The sequence below is a fragment of the Tribolium madens genome, unplaced genomic scaffold (genome assembly GCF_015345945.1).
Source record: "Tribolium madens isolate multiple individuals breed KSU strain unplaced genomic scaffold, Tmad_KSU_1.1 Scaffold_19;HRSCAF=116;Tcas5.2_LG9, whole genome shotgun sequence".
Lineage (NCBI taxonomy): Eukaryota > Metazoa > Arthropoda > Insecta > Coleoptera > Tenebrionidae > Tribolium > Tribolium madens.
This window is the reverse complement of record NW_025400983.1, coordinates 4,831,867-4,850,254: the sequence shown is the minus strand read 5'-3', so window position 1 is coordinate 4,850,254 and position 18,388 is coordinate 4,831,867. Positions and strand designations below refer to the sequence as shown.

General features: G+C 36.0%; 5 protein-coding genes across 8 annotated transcripts; 1 reads left to right on the top strand and 4 right to left on the bottom strand.

Annotated features, from left to right (window-relative positions):
- Window positions 1-61: 61 nt before the first annotated feature.
- Window positions 62-5,145, bottom strand: LOC123011826 (guanine nucleotide-binding protein subunit alpha homolog). Its single transcript, XM_044409472.1, has 2 exons — window positions 4,591-5,145; window positions 62-1,301 (listed from the first exon to the last, which is right to left on the bottom strand). Exons 1-2 carry the CDS (start codon window positions 5,065-5,067, stop codon window positions 678-680), a joined length of 1,101 nt encoding a protein of 366 aa, XP_044265407.1. The 5' UTR covers window positions 5,068-5,145; the 3' UTR covers window positions 62-677.
- A 1,967-nt stretch (window positions 5,146-7,112) lies between these two features.
- LOC123011791 (odorant receptor 94a-like) lies at window positions 7,113-9,296 on the bottom strand. Of its 4 annotated transcripts, XM_044409435.1 has the most exons (5): window positions 8,399-9,296; window positions 8,256-8,355; window positions 8,106-8,210; window positions 7,904-8,059; window positions 7,113-7,850 (listed from the first exon to the last, which is right to left on the bottom strand). In XM_044409435.1, exons 1-5 carry the CDS (start codon window positions 9,172-9,174, stop codon window positions 7,797-7,799), a joined length of 1,191 nt encoding a protein of 396 aa, XP_044265370.1. In that variant the 5' UTR covers window positions 9,175-9,296; the 3' UTR covers window positions 7,113-7,796. The 4 variants fall into 4 exon arrangements, with proteins under 4 accessions (XP_044265370.1, XP_044265363.1, XP_044265377.1 ...); XM_044409428.1 differs by having other exon boundaries at window positions 7,113-8,059; XM_044409442.1 differs by lacking the exon at window positions 7,113-7,850 and having other exon boundaries at window positions 7,918-8,066.
- On the top strand, window positions 8,750-11,792 carry LOC123011817 (mitochondrial ribonuclease P protein 1 homolog). Its single transcript, XM_044409461.1, has 3 exons — window positions 8,750-10,802; window positions 10,850-11,138; window positions 11,185-11,792. Exons 1-3 carry the CDS (start codon window positions 10,467-10,469, stop codon window positions 11,751-11,753), a joined length of 1,194 nt encoding a protein of 397 aa, XP_044265396.1. The 5' UTR covers window positions 8,750-10,466; the 3' UTR covers window positions 11,754-11,792.
- On the bottom strand, window positions 9,140-10,142 carry LOC123011863. Its single transcript, XM_044409537.1, has 4 exons — window positions 10,007-10,142; window positions 9,680-9,958; window positions 9,565-9,633; window positions 9,140-9,518 (listed from the first exon to the last, which is right to left on the bottom strand). Exons 1-4 carry the CDS (start codon window positions 10,112-10,114, stop codon window positions 9,279-9,281), a joined length of 696 nt encoding a protein of 231 aa, XP_044265472.1. The 5' UTR covers window positions 10,115-10,142; the 3' UTR covers window positions 9,140-9,278.
- Window positions 11,760-17,929, bottom strand: LOC123011773 (ATP-dependent RNA helicase DHX8). Its single transcript, XM_044409408.1, has 6 exons — window positions 17,791-17,929; window positions 17,168-17,736; window positions 15,950-17,118; window positions 14,938-15,898; window positions 12,064-12,569; window positions 11,760-12,011 (listed from the first exon to the last, which is right to left on the bottom strand). Exons 1-6 carry the CDS (start codon window positions 17,882-17,884, stop codon window positions 11,789-11,791), a joined length of 3,522 nt encoding a protein of 1,173 aa, XP_044265343.1. The 5' UTR covers window positions 17,885-17,929; the 3' UTR covers window positions 11,760-11,788.
- Between the last annotated feature and the right edge of the window lie 459 nt (window positions 17,930-18,388).

Here is an 18,388-nt window from a genome sequence, read left to right as displayed (position 1 = left end):
CTGCAAGTCCCCCAAATGTACTGGCAATGAATTGGCCATAAATAATGCGCAATCATTTTGGAATACTTTTTATTAACAATTAGAAAAATATTTATAAAGAAATAAAGGATACTTATATACATTTTTATTATACAATGAAAATCAGAGAACTGTTTCGAGAATTACGTTGTTTATATTGTATTGAGTATATTTTTAGAAGTTGTGTTTTAAGGCACTATAAAACTCCCTGTAACTAGTTCACCAGACACTCAGCTGCCGAAAACTCGGTAAAATTTCATAAAATGTGTCACAACTATATACAAAATATAATTTAGGCCGTTCTAAAATCGGATCACATTACTAAAATCTCTAACATTCTAAAATATAAAAAATATATTACAATATTTTACATAAGAACCCGACGGACTAAAAACCTTCGATAAATACGTAAAAATGAGGCACGTTTGGCAGTATTACTAACTACGATTGGAGATAAATATTCGGCGAAAATTACAGAAATGTGAGTATTTGGTTATTGCATTTTGACTCTTTGGTTGTACCTCTCCGAAAAAATCTAAAAAACTATCACATTTATGTAATTCCATAAAATTCCCAAAGTCTTATCAGACTAATTAAACTTAGTCAGTCTTGCGATAATCGATTGTGTGATACACAGCCATAGCACACTTCAGTCAGTGTTAAAGCAGAAGACTTTCCAGATTTCGATGCAAAATAATCTCTTTTACGTATTCAAAAACGACTTTGATATTCTCCGTATCAACAGCTGTTGTAAAATGGTGATAAAGAACCTTCCGCGACTCCCTCTTCACCCCCGTGAACATCGCCAGGATGAACTCCTTCACGTCGTTGATCGAATGGGGGTTCCCCGCGAATTGGGGGAAATACCAGTGGATGTTCGTCTCGGGATTGGCCACTTTTTTCAGCAACAAATCGTACTTGTTCAAAAAGAGGATAACGGAGACGTTTACGAATATCCGATTGTTGACTATCGTGTCGAAAATATCCCTCGACTCCTCCAATCGGTTCGTTTTCCTGTCCTCGAGCAGCACTTGGTCGAATTCGGACGACGATACGAGGAAGAGTATCGAAGTCACCGAATCGAAACACTGAAACCACTTTTGTCTCTGCGATCTTTGACCGCCGACATCGACGAACAAAAACGGAATATTGTTTATCGGAATCGCAAATTCGGTGATTCCCTTGGTGGCCTTGCGGCAGTGGAGGATGTCCTTGTGATTGGGGATGTAGTCGTGGCGGGAGACCCGGTCCAAATTGTTCAGGAAATATTCCACAGAGTCACTCTGCAAAAACGAGATAACATTTATTTACGCAAAATTACTACTAATTAAAAACATCTGCGCGGTTATCGGCGACCTCCAAGAGGTGTAAAATCGACAGAAATTTTACATTTATTACGCGATTCCGAGAAATTAATTGCTGCAATAAAAATTATCAAAGACGAATTAATTATTATCATCGTGTATTATTTTAATTAATCGACTCCTCAAACAAAGCATGCAAAAACACATGTTGGTATTTGACAAATATTAGGAAATTTTGGGGAAATAAATCAGCAACGCACGTCACTAATTTCTGAAATTTTACTTTGAGACCAGATGTGTTTAATTTGGACGTTCAGGTCATAGATAAAATGACCCCGAAACTAATAAATTTTATGAAACTAATAAAATATATGAAAATAAAACATTTGGCAACAAATTGAAACAGAGATAAACAAAACAGAATCGCACTTTTTAGTGATAAAAAAGGTTAAGCCACTGTTATCAAATTTTTAGAAGAATAAAAGTTTTTTTAATTGAAAAAGGTTTCGCAATTTCTGTTTAGGCCCCAGAATTGCACCTTTTTCCTAATTATTTTTTGACTAAATGCTTAATCACAAGCAAACAATCAATGTTATTATTGGTGCGAAGTTTTGGTTATTATATTAATCTGTACTTTATTTCATTAATTAGATATATTTTTTTAATAATCTTGTGTAATTTTTTAAATTCTATAAACGAAAATATAAAAATCGATACTTATCAAACAATTAGAATCTTTTAATTTGAAAAGAAAAATTAAATAAGAAAGTTTTTTAATTATAGTAAAAATTTGTATGTAATACATGAAAATTAAGTTCTTGAAATGCCCTGGCAAAAAGTAAACCAAGTTTCAGCAATTTCTGACCACTGTGCAGTGTAAAGTTAAAAAGTTTCAATTTTTTATTAGATTTATTTTAACAAGCGTGATTATGAATGCTCTTAAATAAAAAATATAAATTAAATTGGAAAAAAATAGTTTTAATTACAGTAAAAATTTGTATGTAATGACTGAAAGTCATTCGATTATACTCGTATTTTAACAAAAATGTAAATTTAATTTCTCAGTTGAATAAAAAAATTATGTAAACATATGTTTTTAATTGTAATAAAAATTTGCCTGTACTCGTAATACAACAAAATTATCAGGGTGTATCAGAAATACATGTGTTAATTTTAACATGTAACACATCTCGATAAATAATAGGTACATTTTTTCTATTTGTAATTTTTCAATAAAAGCTTTCAAATTTGATTTAAAATTTGAAAAAGATAACATATCAAAACGTATACCCGCCTATGGGTATCAACTTAAAAATTCCGAAATATTTTCGTTGTGATAGAAACGGAACTACATTTTGTGATTACTTATTAATTGAACGGTTCGTTTAGACAAAATTATGGGGGAAAACAATAAAAACAGTTAATAAGAATTTTGCAAAATGTTTTACTTGGTGAGTTCTTTCATGTTAAAAAAAAATAAAATTAACACACGTATTTCTGATAACCCTGTTTTCTTTAAATACTCCCATTAAAAAGTAAAACTGAATTCAGCGGATTTTACACTTCCGATTTTTTTTTATTGTTTTAACAAAAGTGTAATTTTAAACGCTTTGTGGTAAAAAATTGTATGTAATACATGAAATATATTGATGCAAAAATAAACCAGGTTTTAGCGATTTTTGTCTACTCCGTAGTGTAAATTGGACAAGAACAGTTCCATCTTTTTATTAGATATATTTTAGCAAGTGTGATTTTAAATGTTTTTACATAAAAAAATGTAAACTATATAAAAAAAGACTTTTAATTGTAGTAAAAATTTGTATGTAAAGCACGAAAATTATATTTTAACAGAAGTGTAATTTTAAACACTTCTTAGGTAAAAAAATATATACCTACAAATCTGTTTTTAGTAATATAACAAAATTAATTAATTATAACAAAATATAATTAATTTATATTCTTTAAATAAAAAAAGTCCCAATTTTTGATTATACAGGGTGCGCCAGAACTCGTGCCACAGAGAAAAATGCCATGTAAGGTGAGATATCAGGAACATAGAAAAAATGGTAAAAAAAATAAAAATTTAGAAGTTATGAAAATTAAAATTTTTTATTTATTTTTGTTGGAAAAATAAATTTGCAAGTTTTTTTGCTACAGGCTATTAGAAGAGGAAATAAGGAAGTTGTATCTTAAATTGTAACTCTGTTTAAAGTTATTTATCGCTTGTAGTGGCAAATTTTTTGTACTTTTACCTTTACTAATTTTTTAAACATTTTGTCATGTTTTTGGTACCTTATCTTACTTGAAGTTTTTCTCTGGAGCGCGAGTTCCGACGCACCCTGTATTTTAAGAAATGTTTAACAAAAAATTGAACGCTACTTTATAAATGTAAATGCTTTTTTATTATGTAGCAAAAATTTGTACGTAACAGGTGCAAATTATATCCTTTAAACACTGTATCAAAAAGTAGAGCAGGTTTCAGCAGATTTTGTCAACTACCAAATGTAAATTCCGTAACCTTGACTGATTTGAATTCTGACTGTTGTCAAAAAGTGAGGTTTTATATTTCGTAAGCCGTTTTGCCCTTGAAATACTTTAAGTTTTATCTCATTTATTCCTTTTAATGTTTAAACTATGATTTTTCGATTGATGTCACATTGTAGTGAAAAACAGCGAATGTTCGAAAAACCGAAAAATAATTACTTTACCAACTTGCTTGATTTTTACTGTACGCTGTGGCGAAATAACAGTTAGTGTTGTGGCGCGCTTTCTGAAAGTTTGTATTAAAATTTAATTCAATCAAGCATGTAAAAAACAATAGAAAAAAATAACAATTTTGAAAAAAGGCGTTTATCAGTTTTTTCATTGCTTGTCAAAATAATGTCATTATTAGTATCGCCAACCAATTATAAAAAAAATCCGATTCCAAAAATCTATAGGTAAGTACGCCACTGCGTTTCGAAACAATGTCAGAATTACCAACCCCACAATGTCTTCACCTCAAATTTTCGCAGACGTGCCAACCCCAGTTGGCCAAAATCCCACACTTAATCACATTAAACGCCACTTCCTTACCCGAATTAACTGTTAACCGCATAGTCAAACGTCTTAATTACTTTAACACATGACTAATTAACGTAAATTATCACAAAGCAAACAAAATGAAGAAAATTCAAGTTGGGATTTGGATACAATGTTTCAACAATGAGTCAAAATTGTAAATTGTGCATAATAATCCTCATTTGGCGAGGAAATGAATCATACTAACCAACTGAAACTCCCTTCTCCGATCGAAAGCCCTTAAAATGCCGCTGTCCCGCCACAGCTTCACCAGCAAAGGGCAATACTGGATGAACGTCCTGGAGTCCAGCACCGAGCCGTTGAACTGCAGAAGCTCCTTGCCGAGGGCGGCGTTCGAGGTGTCCCCCCACGGAATGCCCAGCTTGTCTCTGGCGTCCACCAGCACGCGCATCCCCTTGATGACGTTCTGGTAGATGATCTGCTGGTATTCCATCAGCATTTCGCTCTCGAATTTGACTCCGTGGATGATTTTCATCTGCTTGAGAAAAGTCGACTTGCCACTCTCCCCAGCGCCCAATAACAGCAGCTTGACTTGCCGTTTGAGGGCCTGCTTGTCCTTCTCGAGCATCTTGTCGATCTCCAATGACTTGTACCGCTGCTCGATCTCTTCGGGGCTGAATTTGAACCGTAAACAACACGGACAGGACCACATTAAAGTGGACATTTTTAATAAAACACCACAACTAGTCCACTACATAGCTGTGCGGTGGAAATGACTGAATGGTTGGTACGCCTGCGCACTAAATGTCAAAGGCGGTGACAGTGGCGTCTCGAAGAGTTTTCAGGGGGTTTCGACTGATAAGAGGTGAGTGCGATTGCGATTTGAGGGTACAGATAATAATAGAAGACTATTTTTCGGGTTCAAAGAACCGACACAGGGCGCCAAAAGATCACCTAAATAACAATTACATCACAGACGAGTCATTTATTTTAATCAAGCAGCCTACTAAACTCAGCTTCCGGAGTGTTAGTCATTAAAATGATATTAACTAAATTCCTCTCATTTGTCCGCAAATTTTCCCCAGTTCTAATCAGAATTTTAAAAAATATATGTTTTATTTGGTTTTTGGCTGAGGCTTTTGCGGACCGCAGACTAAACACATGAATTTGCCAAAATGGCGTCCAGATTTAGTTGTGAAAGTGAGACACAAAAATGTACAAATTGGGTCAAGGTCACACGTTGAATTGCCGCCAGTTCAAATAGTTTCTTGATATGTCTAAAGTTATTTATACAGGGTGCGCCAGAACTCGCGCCCCAGAGAAAAATGCCATATAAGGTAAGATACTAGGAACATGGAAAAAATGATTAAAAAATTTTATCTATAAAAATTTCGAAGTTATAAGGGTTTAAAGTTTGCACTTTGACTCTATTGTATCCTAAATTGTAACTCTGTTCAATGTTATTTGTTGCTTTTATGGGCAAAATTTTTGTCCTTTTACTAAATAATTGTAAAAAAATATATACAAGATTATCAGTATCCTTAAATAGATATAAAAAAATGTCAAATGTCAAAAAATAAATGTCAAAATTTTTTGACAGATAGAATTTTTTAAACATTTTTTTCATGTTCCTGGTATCTTACCTTACTTGAAAATTTTCTCTGGGGCGCGAGTTCTGGCGCACCCTGTATATCAAAGAAATAAAAAATTAATTTAATCCCGAGAATGGAGGTAATGCGAGAGGCGACCGAAAGTAACCGAGGGCATATTCACTCAAAACTATAATAATAATTTTTCAAATAATGTCAAAATATTCAGTTTGATTTTATTTATTATATTCTCAATTATTAGCCAAAAACGTAGGAATAAAACGTCACTTTATTCCCTGTTGGAAGGAAAAAAATTAAAAACTTGCATATAACACTGTTTTGGACTAAAAACTTGATTTTTAAGCTCAAAATTTTTATTTTTTTTATTCTTCTAATTACCGTTTTACTTTGAAACACCCATTTTTAACTGTGAATTTTAACTATTGAAGTTCGAAAACCCAATTTTGATAGCGGAAGTTGAAGGAGTTGATATTTTTAATTGCAAAGTTTATAAAAACTCAGAATTTCAATTTTCAGATTTTATAACTAAACATAGTGAGATTTAAATCTAAATCTAGAAAATTATAATATAATAATTGACTTTTATGCACAGAATTTGGATTTATGAACTAGAAATTCCAATTTAAAATATAGGAATTTGACTTTTAAATTCGAAATTCTTAATTAGGATGTCGGAATTTTAGCATTAAAAACTGAAATTTAAATTATAAAATTTTAAAAAATGTAACTGAAATTCGAAATTTTTACTTTAAATGGCAAATTTTGGATTACTACCGGGTGACTGTAAAAGATTGTGATTTTTAACCTCAAGTTGTCATTCATTTGCAACGGACTGGTCACTTGAACATTCTGATACATCAAAATACCGTGTGATCAAAAAAATAGAGTATGCGGTGATTAAAGTCCTTCAAATGTCAGCGGAAACTTTGACAAGTTTGCGTTTTATTCATTTTGAGTTAAATAATGTTCACTTTAAAGCAGAATTTTTTTATTGTTGCAAGTTATTACAAAAATGCTGTAGGTACAAGACGAAAACGGTGAATGGTCATTTTCACTTTGTGTGGAAAATTTCCACCCCAGATTCCTAGCCAATGTGTTGCCAACTGTAGAATTTAATCAACGCCTACTGTAATTTTTTTTTGATCGCACGGTAGAAGGATCGACAGTGTTGCCAATAGATTTTTTTGTCACAAACATTAATAGTCACTCGTTATAAAAACTAGACGTTCCATGAATGAAAATTTTGACATTTAAATCGAAACTCTGACATGAATCAACAATGTTGGTGTTTATTTACTGAACTAAACCTCCGCCACTGGAATCACCAATAAAATTGAAAAAACTTTTTTTATTTTCCGCATTTATTTATCAAATTTGCAGTGTGCTAAATGCTAATACAGTCATGAATAATTACTTACACAAAAGGTATTATTATTATCAGTATGATTTTGTTTGAAAACCGCAGAATTAAAGTAAAATTCCTTTTGTCAAAATAAAAAATGACCAAATCCCCAATTTGTTTACATTAAAATTTTTGTTGCTCGCAACTATAATAAATTCCATTAATTTTCATAAATAGATCCGCTTTTTAGTTGATTTTTCATGCAATTTGCATCGTGCGGACCGCAGACTAAACACACTTTCTAATCTGGAACACGTCAAAACAAGTGCCTAAATTCCACAGTTGACTCAGAAAAATCACTGGCCCTAATAAACCCATCAAAAACAAACCCCAGGGTGCAAAATATTTATCTAAACAAGTAAAATTATAGCTTGGACACGAGTATCCAGCAGCGCTTTGACCACAAACAAGACCATTAGCTGAGTTATCGTTTATTTTCCCTTAAATACTGGTATTTTTGATCACTGCAAAAATCGAATATGAAGTTCGGAGAATCTGGAATCGAAATTTTGTAACATGCGTGGCAGAAAGTGGCCAAGGGGGCTCACATAAACGAAAGTTTGTAATGTCAAAGGTGCGAATTTCCCCACAGTCATATAAATCGGTTTCTGCATTCGAGTCATTGTGAAAATCATGTTTTTCTTGAACGATAAGTCGCAGTCGTACCATTCGGCCTTCCAGACGTTCACAGGAACCTCACTTGCCTAAAAACTAACCTAATTTTTCGGGTTTTGGTACTGGGGGTGGTACCATTAGAGTCACTTCGTTACCAAACCAACAATAGAGGTACAATTGGAAACCCATGGCTACCATGTAGACCAATTCGGCGTAAAACTGCTTACTACTAGCCGGGGTCTAAAATTTTAGGTTAGTAAAAATTATTTTTTTTTTTGGTACTACCGTAGAAATTAAATACAAAGAGGTGCAAAGTATGAATAGAGTTGCGGTTAGTTGCCCCAAAGTCAAGTACCTGTGCACCCTCTCAAGGTCCTCGGAGACCCTGAAAAACAGTTAAAATTGTTGAATTTCGGCCGAATTTCTACCTGAGGATTGTCTGCAAGTGTCGGCAATTCTTTTTCATCTCTTTGTTCATGTCCAAAACCCGCATTTTACTGCTTGCGAAAGCCCCTTGCAAAATGACAAAATGGGCGGCTATAAAATTCATAATGTTCATAAAAAGTGTATCCATTCCGACTATACTGTAGGCGTAGGAGAACATGGGGCCGGCTTGGTACCCCAGGGCTAGCAAATACGTCCCTGGGGTGGAGTACGAGAAGGGCATCCAGCTAAAATAGGGCAGTTTCTGGTAGAAAGGGCTGACGGTACCGTTTTGGTAAGGTGGCGGGTTCAGAACCACTGTGAGAAAAGGGGGGATGTAGGACGAGGAGAGGGTCATGTGGGCGAGGGTTAGGAACCCAAGGGAGTACTTGAACCCAATCCGGCGGTACTTTCGCCAAATTTGGCCAGGTTGGAAGCCCCCACAAGCCTCATAGTGGAATTCGGGGCTTTCCAAGGTCCCCATCAAGTCCCTCAAGACGTGGCCTTTGAAAAACCAGAAAATCACCTTAACAGCCCCCATGAAATGTGTCAAAAAAAAGTTGACGTTCTTGATGAAGTTGTACAAGTTTTTATGGGTGTAAAAGAGGCTCAGGAACTCCGTCGAGGTGAAATACACGTTGACGAAGAGAAAAACAACAATTGCGTAAATTTTGTAAGGGATTTGTACTAATTTTGCATCAGTGCTTGGTTTCCAAAGACCAGCACAACGCAAAATCCACCGATTGACCACAAACACGTCTTTGACGTACTCGTCGGACATTTTGACTGGTTTTTGGCCCCCTTTTCCGGCTTTTATACCAACACGGGTGTGAATAATTGAGGTGTCGAGGCTTGTAATTTCACGTTTTAATATTTGAACCGAAATTATTGCTTCTGGACGAGGAGTTTTTCAAGGACGAAGCTAGTCTGGGTCTGGAGATCCTGTTTCTGGATTTGTTCGGGATTTTTCGGTTTTAGAACAAGGATTGGGTCTTCCAGGATTTTGAAATTTTGCCCAACGTTGCTTTTCTCGATACTGTCGGCGTTTACAAGCTTTGTGACGTTTGGGGACTCGTCGATGGCGTTTTTGATTGATTCAAGAGTCGATCGACGCATTTGCTTTTGCTGGAATACCAAAATTGTGAAAATTGGGGGATTTGGGGGCACGTACAGGGATTGACAAGTCTAAATCCTTGATAGTTGAGGATCTGCGACGCTCTTTATTTACAACAGGGGGCTCCTGTAATAGTTTTTGGAAAGAGTTGACACAATTGTGAGATAATTACTGGGACGTTTTGGGCATAATTGCGGATTTTTTGCCTCATTCGTTCCATTCCTCTATCTGCATTTTGATTTTGGTTTGATTCCGTCTCGGGTGTTTTATCCGTTTTATCCGAAGTGACAGAAGAGTTTGACGATGATGGGATTTTTTTGGCGGGTAATTCAATCTTGTCGGGGTTTTCCAAACTGGACCGTATAGTGGAATTGGGGATTGACACACCGGACAAAAATCGCGAGTTTCGGCGCTCGTTGATTGACCCGCGGGGCGACTTTTGATTCTCACTCTAAAATTCTCAATTTTTAACAATCTTGTGGTTCATGGCCAAAATTACGTTTTTTTGTTTCCTGGCCATGACTCTAGTCGTAATGCCTTTATTGTACAGTTGCTCATTTTGTAATGTGGGACTTGGGATATTATTGATGGGATGAAAATGTGACATTGTGAATTTTGACGTGACCCCTAACCCGGCCCAGTGATACGCCACTGGTGCACACACCGTGAAATGAACTCATGTTTACCGCATTGTAATTTGTTCTATTATCATAAAAGGAGCATAAATTACAGACTTGTACCGGTTTATTATTCATTTTCAAAGAGAATAATTTATTAAAAAATTTAATAACTGTTTATTGTCGGTAATTTTGACTTTTTATGGTTGGTATGAGTGACAAAAAAATGAGGTTGGGTTAAATAAATAGACGTAATTAAAAAAAAATTAAAACAGCGTTGTAATGTAACACATTGACAAATATTTCCTGTTTCGATTTAAAGTTACTTAAAAAGAACATAAAATGTTTAGTGCGCTTCGACGGTCGGTGAAATTAGTGAGGTTAGGTGCTTTTGTGCGTGTCTCATGCCCGCCCCCACGCTCATTTTTTTGTACCGAATCGGCCGCTCAAGGCCCGAGTATTGAAGCACTCACAAACGGTGATAAGGAATTGGAACACAAATTAAAAGTTTTAATTTTGGAAGTTGATGTCATGAGACAGGAAGGTAAATTAGTCCCTGATGATGATTTCCTTAAAGACAAACATTGGAAGGAACTTCTCGAATTGCCCACTTATTCGGCGAGGAAGCGGTTTTTGGAATATCTATTCAAAATATCAAAGAAGAAGGAAAACAGACTGGTACACTACTTTTTCTCTAGTAGCAATAATCAAAATTGCGTTTTTAGATCAAAAAAGAAGAAAAAAAGCAGTTCCGTGGGTCTAAACCAGAAAAGAACGAAAATGAAACATTGGAAGAATTCGTTTCTACTTATGATTTGAGCCACAATAATATTTTTTTGCGAGTCTATGAAACCACAATTAACCAATTATACAATAATAGGTTGGTTCAAGCGATGCAATTTGGGCAAAAACTGGTCGTGGATTGTGGCTACGATCAGGATATGACAGTCAGAGAGAACAAAAATTGTGCCAAACAACTGACTTTGTTGTTTGCTGAAAACAGGGCTCATGATGGTAACTCTGCAAAAAATTGCAACAAGAACTTTAATTTTAGTTTCAGATCCTTTTGATTTACACTACTGCAATCTGAACACTGATAGCGTCCTTCACAAAACCCTGGAAAACAACATAGCCACACTCCACGAACCTTGGTTCCCACTCAACGTCCACGAAACTAGTTACTTGGAAAAATTCCCCAAGGAACAACTAGTCTACTTAACCCCCCATTGCCGTGAAGAACTCGTGGAATACGACCACGATGCGATCTACATTATCGGCGCAATTGTCGATAAGGTCAATACACAGCCCTTATCCTTGGCTAAAGCCAAGCGTGAAGGGTTAAAAATGGCAAAATTCCCCCTAGACCGGTACCTCCAGTGGGGCGGCGGCTCTGGCAAAAGCCTCACTTTGAACCAATGCGTCTCAATCCTCCTAGACGTCAAACTGACCGGCGATTGGAAATACGCCCTGAGACACGTCCCCAAACGCAAAATTATGCAAATTGCAGAACAAAAAACCCTCAAGAGCAAATTCTGGAAGCCGGGAAAGAAGGTCGACTTGAGTAATCTTAGTCACAAAAATAAGGATAGGAGAATAGAAATAAGGAGTATCATGTACGATGAAAATTAATTAGAAAAAAGTAAATTATTATTTTTTATTTACACTTAATTACGCCTCCTTCTCACTCGCGATATTCGCCAAGCGTTAGGTTCCTCATATTTGTTATAAAGTGGCTCCAGACGTTGATTCTTCTTAAATTTGCTCAGTTTTGTCGGATCTGAGAATTTGAAGAAGGCGGGGGCGAACTCCACGAGCCACTTTGGGTCGATTGTGGTCACCTCGCGCATGTATTCTTTCGTGGTTTGCACCAATTCGTGATAAATCACCCTTAAAATACACAATGAGCCAAAAAATAGAATTTTTTTTTATTGCAACTTACCACTCTGGTTGTCTGTTGAAGAGGGCGCTTGAGGGGTGTATGTACACCACTTGGCTGTCCACCAGCGTCCTGTACCCCTCCTGGGGGTCCTTTTTCGCCGCATTCCTGAAAAACCCCGAACATACACACTTTTGCACCCTCACTGTATTTCTTTCAGCCGATACGACATCCAACTTGTGCCTATCCATGATCCCTAGCAATTGTTTTCGGACATCTTGTGCCCGTTTCAACGTCCTTATTTGCACGAAATTCTCGTAACACCACGCATTCGAAAACTTATTATTTTTCCAACTGTTGTAAACGGCCAAAAGTGTCAAATGGTCGCCTTCTGGTTGGTTGAATTTGGCTTTTTTCTGATCGGCAATTGCTTGTTTGTCTTTAGGACGATAAAAGACGTTTTGGACTGACAACATGCTGACGATTGTCAAAATCTCGTCGGAACATTGAAGAGCGACGGACATAATCAGCATTTTTGATAAATTGGGCTCGAGTGGAAACTCAGCCATCTATAAAAAAATCCATTAAAAAACCGAAATATTTCTATTCAAGGGGTCGTTAACTTGTGTACAACTAATTGCAATTCCAAAAAAATTCCACCGAAATTGTAATAATCCAAAATAATTATCGTAATTTTATTGTTTTCAGATTAATTCCTATAATTCCAAATAACATCCTGTACTTCCAACTTAATTTCCGTAGAAGATTAATTTTTGTAATTTCAAAATAATTTCTGCAATTCCAAATTAATTCCAGCAGTTCTAAGAAAGTCAACGTAATTTTCAAAAAAAAATTATTTCTGATATTTTATAAAGAATTCCAGTAATTTCAGAAAACTTGTATTAATTCTACCGAAATTCCAATTAATTATCGTAATTTTATTGTGTTCAGATTAATGTTTATAATTACAAATTATAATTCCAACTGTTTAGTTTTAATTTTTTTTAACTCCAACTTAATTTTTGTAATTTCAAAATAATTCCTGTAATTCCAAATTAATTCCCACAGTTCTAAGAAATTCAACGTAATTAAAAAAAATATCCGATAATTCCAAAAAGAATTCCAGTAATTTTAAAAAACTTGTATTAATTCTACCGAAATTCCAATTAATTATCGTAATTCTATTAATTGTGATTAATGATTATAATTACAAATTAATTCCTGTAATGTCAACTTAATTCCCGTAATTCCAAAATAATTTCTGTAGTTCCAATTTATTCCCATAGTTCTAAAAAATTCGACGTAATTTTCAAAAGATATAATCTCCGATAATTCCAAAAAAAAAACAGAAATTCTAGAAAAATTCCAAACAATCCAAATATTGTTTTTTAGTTTTAATATATTATTTTTAATTATAAAAATAATTCCGGCAGTTCTAAGAAATTCAACGTAATTTTCAAAAAAAAATATCTCTTGACAATTCCAAGACGAATTCCAGTAATTTCAGAAAACTTGTATTAATTCTACCGAAATTTCAATTATTTATCGTAATTCTATTAATTGTATTCAGATTAATGCTTATAACTTAAATTAATTCCTGTAATGTCAACTTAATTCCTGTAATTCCAAATTAATTTTCGTTATTCCAAAATAATTTCTTTAATTTCAAATTAATTCCGATAGTTCTAAAAAATTCAACGTATTTTCAAAAAATATAATCTCCGATAATTAAAAAAAAAATCCAGAAATTCTAGAAAAATTCCAAACAATCCAAAGATTGTTTTTTAGTTTTAATTTTTTTTAACTCCAACTTAATTTTTGTAATTTCAAAATAATTCCTGTAATCCCAAATTAATTCCGACAGTTTTAAGAAATTCAACGTAATTAAAAAAATATCCGATAATTCCAAAAAGAATTCCAGTAATTTTGGAAAACTTGTATTAATTCTACCGAAATTCCAATTAATTATCGTAATTCTATTAATTGTGTTCAGATTAATGCTTATAATTACAAATTAATTCCTGTAATGTCAACTTAATTCCCGTAATTCCATAATAATTTTCGTAATTTCAAAATAAATTTTGTAATCCCAAATTTATTCCGAGAGTTCTACAAAATTCAACGTAATTTTCAAAAGATATAATCTCCGATAATTCCAAAAAAAATCCAGAAATTCTACAAAAATTCCAAACAATCCAAATATTGTGTTTTAGTTTTAATATTTTTGTTAATTCCAACTTAATTTTTGTAATTTCAAAATAACTCCTGTAATTCCAAATTAATTCCGGCAGTTCTAACAAATTCAACGTAATTAAAAACTATCTCCGATAATTCCAAAAAGAATTCCATTAATTTCAGAAAACTTGTATTAATTTTACCGAAATTCAAATTATTTATCGTAATTCTGTTAACTGTGTTCAGATTAATGCTTATAATTACAAATTAATTCCTGTAATGTCAACTTAATTCCCGTAATTCCAAAATAATTTATGTAGTTCCAATTTATTCCGATAGTTCTAAAAAATTCGACGTAATTTTCAAAAGATATAATCTCCGATAATTCCAAAAAAAAAACTGAAATTCTAGAAAAATTCCAAACAATCCAAAGATTGTTTCTAAGATATAATATATTTTTTAATTCCAACTTAATTTTTGTAATTTCAAAATAATTCCTGTAATTCAAAATTAATTCCGGCAGTTCTAACAAATTCAACGTAATTTTCAAAAGATATAATCTTCGATAATTCTAAAAAAAATTCCTGAAATTTACAAATATTCCAAACCATCCTAAAATTGTTTTTTAGTTTAAATATTTTTTTTATTTTCTTTTTAAATTTTAATAATTTTAAGTATGTATAATATAATTCCGATTATATTCCAAAAATTTGTACAACTAATTCCAGAGTTAACGGCCCCTCGTTTCGATTTTAGACTCACCCTCCGCCCCAAACGCGTGAGAAGCCCCTCATCGTCCAATGCCGACAGCGAATGCAACTGCTCCAAGGCCATAATTAGCGATTCGACAGGCGGCGCATCCATAAAATCAAAATGCAACAAATCGTTGATCCCCATCGTCTTCAACTGCAACACAGTCGTGGCCAAATTAGTCCTTTGTATCTCCGGAACTGGAGTAGGCAGCATCTCATCCCGATACGCCCTCTCTGTGTACAACCTATAGCATTTCCCGGGCCCCGTCCGTCCAGCACGCCCCGCCCTTTGCTTGGCTTGTGCCTGCGAAATGGGCGTGACCACCAACGAGTCCATCCCCGTTTTCGAATTGTACACTTTTTGTTTCACGAATCCGGGATCTACGACGTAAAAAATCCCATCAATGGTCAACGAAGTCTCCGCTATATTCGTCGCGATGACAACCTTCCGGCTTCCGGGCGGCGCCGGTTCAAAAATCCGGGTCTGCATCTCGGATGGCAGCGCCGAATATACCGGAAGTATAATCAATTCGGGGACATCCGGTCCCAACGACTTCATTCTTTCGTATAAAATCTCACAAGCCGTGTCGATTTCCTCCTGACCAGTCAAAAACAATAAAATATCGCCGGGGGGCTCACGTAGGTGGATTTGCATCACGGTGATTAGACTCGCGTCCAAATAGTCGGTTTCGGGCTCTTTCGTGTAAAGAACTTCAACCGGGAATGTACGACCTGGAATTGTGAAAATTGGAGCTTCGAAGAAGTATTGTGAGAATTTAACAGCGTCGAGAGTTGCCGAAGTGACGATTAGTTTGAGTTCGGGACGTTTCGTGACGGCTTGTTTGAGGAGGCCGAAAAGGACGTCAGTGTGAATAGTGCGTTCGTGGGCCTCGTCTAACATTATCACCGAGTAGGCTTTGAGGTCCAAGTCCATGAGACACTCACGAAGTAACATACCGTCTGTCATGTATCTAGAAAATTGGTGATTATTTTGTTTAGTCTGCGGTCCGCGTCATACTTACTTGATGATTGTTTCCGGGCTTGTGCAGTCCTCAAACCGGATTGTGTACCCCACTTCCTGTCCCAATCTACATCCAAACTCCTCCGCTACCCTCTTCGCCACCGACATGGCAGCCACCCTCCTCGGTTGCGTACACCCAATCTTCCCCCTAGCTGTAAACCCACTCTCGGCCAAATACTGAGTAATTTGGGTCGTTTTCCCCGACCCTGTCTCACCAATCACGATCAAAATCTGATTATCGGTCACGGCCTTCCTCAACTCCTCCTTCAACTTATAAATGGGGAGGCTCTGTCTTTGCTCCAAAATACTCAAATTAGTTTTTTTCCCAAACGAAGATTTTTTCCCCCCAATCACGTGTTTCTTCCATTCGGGTAAATCCTGGGATTGCAAACCGATCCCTCGCGCCGAATTCGTTTTATTCTCATCTTCGGGGAGTGGATCAATCCAGTTTTTGTTTTTTCCGGACGGTTGCGAGTCCATTTCCTGTTCTCGTTGAAGCATTTTTTGCTCGCGACGTTCTTTAGCCAACGCCGATTGCATCATTGCAGCTTGGGCTAAAGACCCATCGGGGTTTTTCACAATTCGAACGGGACTCAAATCGTGGAGGGCCCTCCCGTGACCTTGCAGGAAAGGAGGTTCGTCCTCAACGAGCTCGATTTCGATGTCGGCCTCGCCGTCTTCATCCTTGGGTAAAAGTCCGGTTTCGTCGTCGAAATCCGGCAATTCACTCTTGTCGATACATCCCGAGGAAATCATTTGTTTGATTTCCCAGCGTTCCGGACTCGAAATCCGGGTCACGCGTTTCCGGGAGTTTTCCTCGTTTTCATCGATGCCGACAGGAAGACGCAAAACGGAAGTTCCGGTGTTCATGGGACGATCTGGGTTCCGGTCTTTGTCTTCACGTTCGGTAGGAGCGTGAGAGAGGGGATTGAGGTCTTTTCCGGTCACCTGATCAACATCTTTCATTGATAAGGAGACTTTTTGACCGGTCACTGATAAAACTTTGATTTTGACTTTCATTCCACGTGAAACGACTTCAGAAACGTTTGTAACTCGCCCTTCAGCCCTTAATTGGGAAATGTGGACTAGACCCTCCCAACGACGGCGCAAACCTTCCAACTGGACAAAACAACCAAAAGGGACAATATTTGCGACTTTTCCTGTATAAATCTGTAAAAAAAATAAATTTGAATAAAGTCTAGTGTAGTGAAAAAAATACTTTTCCAGGGATTGGATCCTCATCCAATTCTGGGCTTTCCCGCTTGATTTTCCTGTCCCTCCTTCTTGGGGAAACACTTCTACTCCTACTTCTCCTCCTACGTGACCTACTCCGACTCCGACGCCTTCTCCCGGACCTCTCCCTCGACCTCCGTCTCCTATCCCTAGACCTGGACCTCTCCCTCCTCCTACGCTTCCGCTCCGGACTCCTACTCCTCTCCCTCTTTTCCTTCGTTTCATTTTTGGCCTGTGAGGGGGCATCAGCCTCCAACTGGGCCATTAAATCGGCCACAATATCCTCATCCTCCCCCTTGGTCTCAACCTCCGGCGTGGGGGGCTTCTGAGGCTCATTCGGCAAAGCCAAACCCGGGAATTTCGCCGCTAAAGAATCCTGTTCATGACTCGAGTTCACTTTACTCGTCTGATTTGTCTTTTTGGGGCGCATGTGTTGGATAATTCGGAGCAAATTTGACACGAAAGAGTCGGAAAATTCGGCGCCATTCTCAACCAGAACTTTCTTGAAACTATCCACAGTGTCGTGCTTCTCAGACAGGTGGATTATGTACTCGGCTGGAGAGAAAGGGGGTTAGTTGGGGCGAAATCACAAAATTGGGCTAAACAAACCTAAATCCTTGTCGTTCATCCCGAGATGGTTTTCCAATTCGGTACATACTTTAGACACGAGAGATAAATATTCAAGTTTCTCGACTTCGTTCATTTTTGGGCAAATAAGGACTAAAACGTTTGTTGTCTAAACTGTCAAAACTGACAATTGTCAAAAATACTGTCATCAGTAGACGCATGCGCAAAAGTGTGGTGAATTGCTGGTCACATAACGTTGTCACATAACTTTCAATTATTTGATTAAGTAAGTGTAATAATTACATTATTTTAATAAAAACGTTTTTATTTCATTTTTTTTTGTAATTCTAATAAATAAAAATTTTTATAAGACATTAAATAATCGTAATGTAATTATGATGTGTTTTATTGGTTGCCTAACACAACCCAAGTTTTAAAGTTTTTATAAATTATTTAATAATTTAATAACTTTATATAATTATTTGGGGTTTAGTTGGTGGTTGGTTTGAAAAAACAAGTATGACAGTGCAAGGAAAGTGATTTTTATGGTACTAAATCGAAATTATCTGTCAAGGGACGCAAAATCTGCTTAAGAAGGGAAACATTTTTAAATCTTGGCAAAGTATTTTTTTCTCTAGAG

What these genes read in the sequence shown, in the direction of transcription:
- LOC123011863 (XM_044409537.1), bottom strand. Translation starts at nt 10,114, where the DNA reads ATGTCACATTTTCATCCCATCAATAATATCCCAAGTCCCACATTACAA. An exon ending in ATTATGCCCAAAACGTCCCA is followed by an intron (nt 9,634 to 9,679) that starts GTAATTATCTCA and finishes AAACTATTACAG; the next exon opens with GAGCCCCCTGTTGTAAATAA. An exon ending in ATTTAGACTTGTCAATCCCT is followed by an intron (nt 9,519 to 9,564) that starts GTACGTGCCCCC and finishes TTGGTATTCCAG; the next exon opens with CAAAAGCAAATGCGTCGATC.
- LOC123011773 (XM_044409408.1), bottom strand. Translation starts at nt 17,884, where the DNA reads ATGAACGAAGTCGAGAAACTTGAATATTTATCTCTCGTGTCTAAAGTA. An exon ending in AGCCCGGAAACAATCATCAA is followed by an intron (nt 15,899 to 15,949) that starts GTAAGTATGACG and finishes CCAATTTTCTAG; the next exon opens with ATACATGACAGACGGTATGT. An exon ending in TTCAACAGACAACCAGAGTG is followed by an intron (nt 12,012 to 12,063) that starts GTAAGTTGCAAT and finishes GTGTATTTTAAG; the next exon opens with GGTGATTTATCACGAATTGG.
- LOC123011817 (XM_044409461.1), top strand. Translation starts at nt 10,467, where the DNA reads ATGTTTAGTGCGCTTCGACGGTCGGTGAAATTAGTGAGGTTAGGTGCT. An exon ending in AGAAGAAGGAAAACAGACTG is followed by an intron (nt 10,803 to 10,849) that starts GTACACTACTTT and finishes TTGCGTTTTTAG; the next exon opens with ATCAAAAAAGAAGAAAAAAA. An exon ending in TGAAAACAGGGCTCATGATG is followed by an intron (nt 11,139 to 11,184) that starts GTAACTCTGCAA and finishes TTTTAGTTTCAG; the next exon opens with ATCCTTTTGATTTACACTAC.
- LOC123011826 (XM_044409472.1), bottom strand. Translation starts at nt 5,067, where the DNA reads ATGTCCACTTTAATGTGGTCCTGTCCGTGTTGTTTACGGTTCAAATTC. An exon ending in GGAGAAGGGAGTTTCAGTTG is followed by an intron (nt 1,302 to 4,590) that starts GTTAGTATGATT and finishes TCGTTTTTGCAG; the next exon opens with AGTGACTCTGTGGAATATTT.
- LOC123011791 (XM_044409428.1), bottom strand. Translation starts at nt 9,174, where the DNA reads ATGTCCGACGAGTACGTCAAAGACGTGTTTGTGGTCAATCGGTGGATT. An exon ending in CACTTGCAGACAATCCTCAG is followed by an intron (nt 8,356 to 8,398) that starts GTAGAAATTCGG and finishes ACTGTTTTTCAG; the next exon opens with GGTCTCCGAGGACCTTGAGA. An exon ending in CTTTGTATTTAATTTCTACG is followed by an intron (nt 8,211 to 8,255) that starts GTAGTACCAAAA and finishes CTAAAATTTTAG; the next exon opens with ACCCCGGCTAGTAGTAAGCA.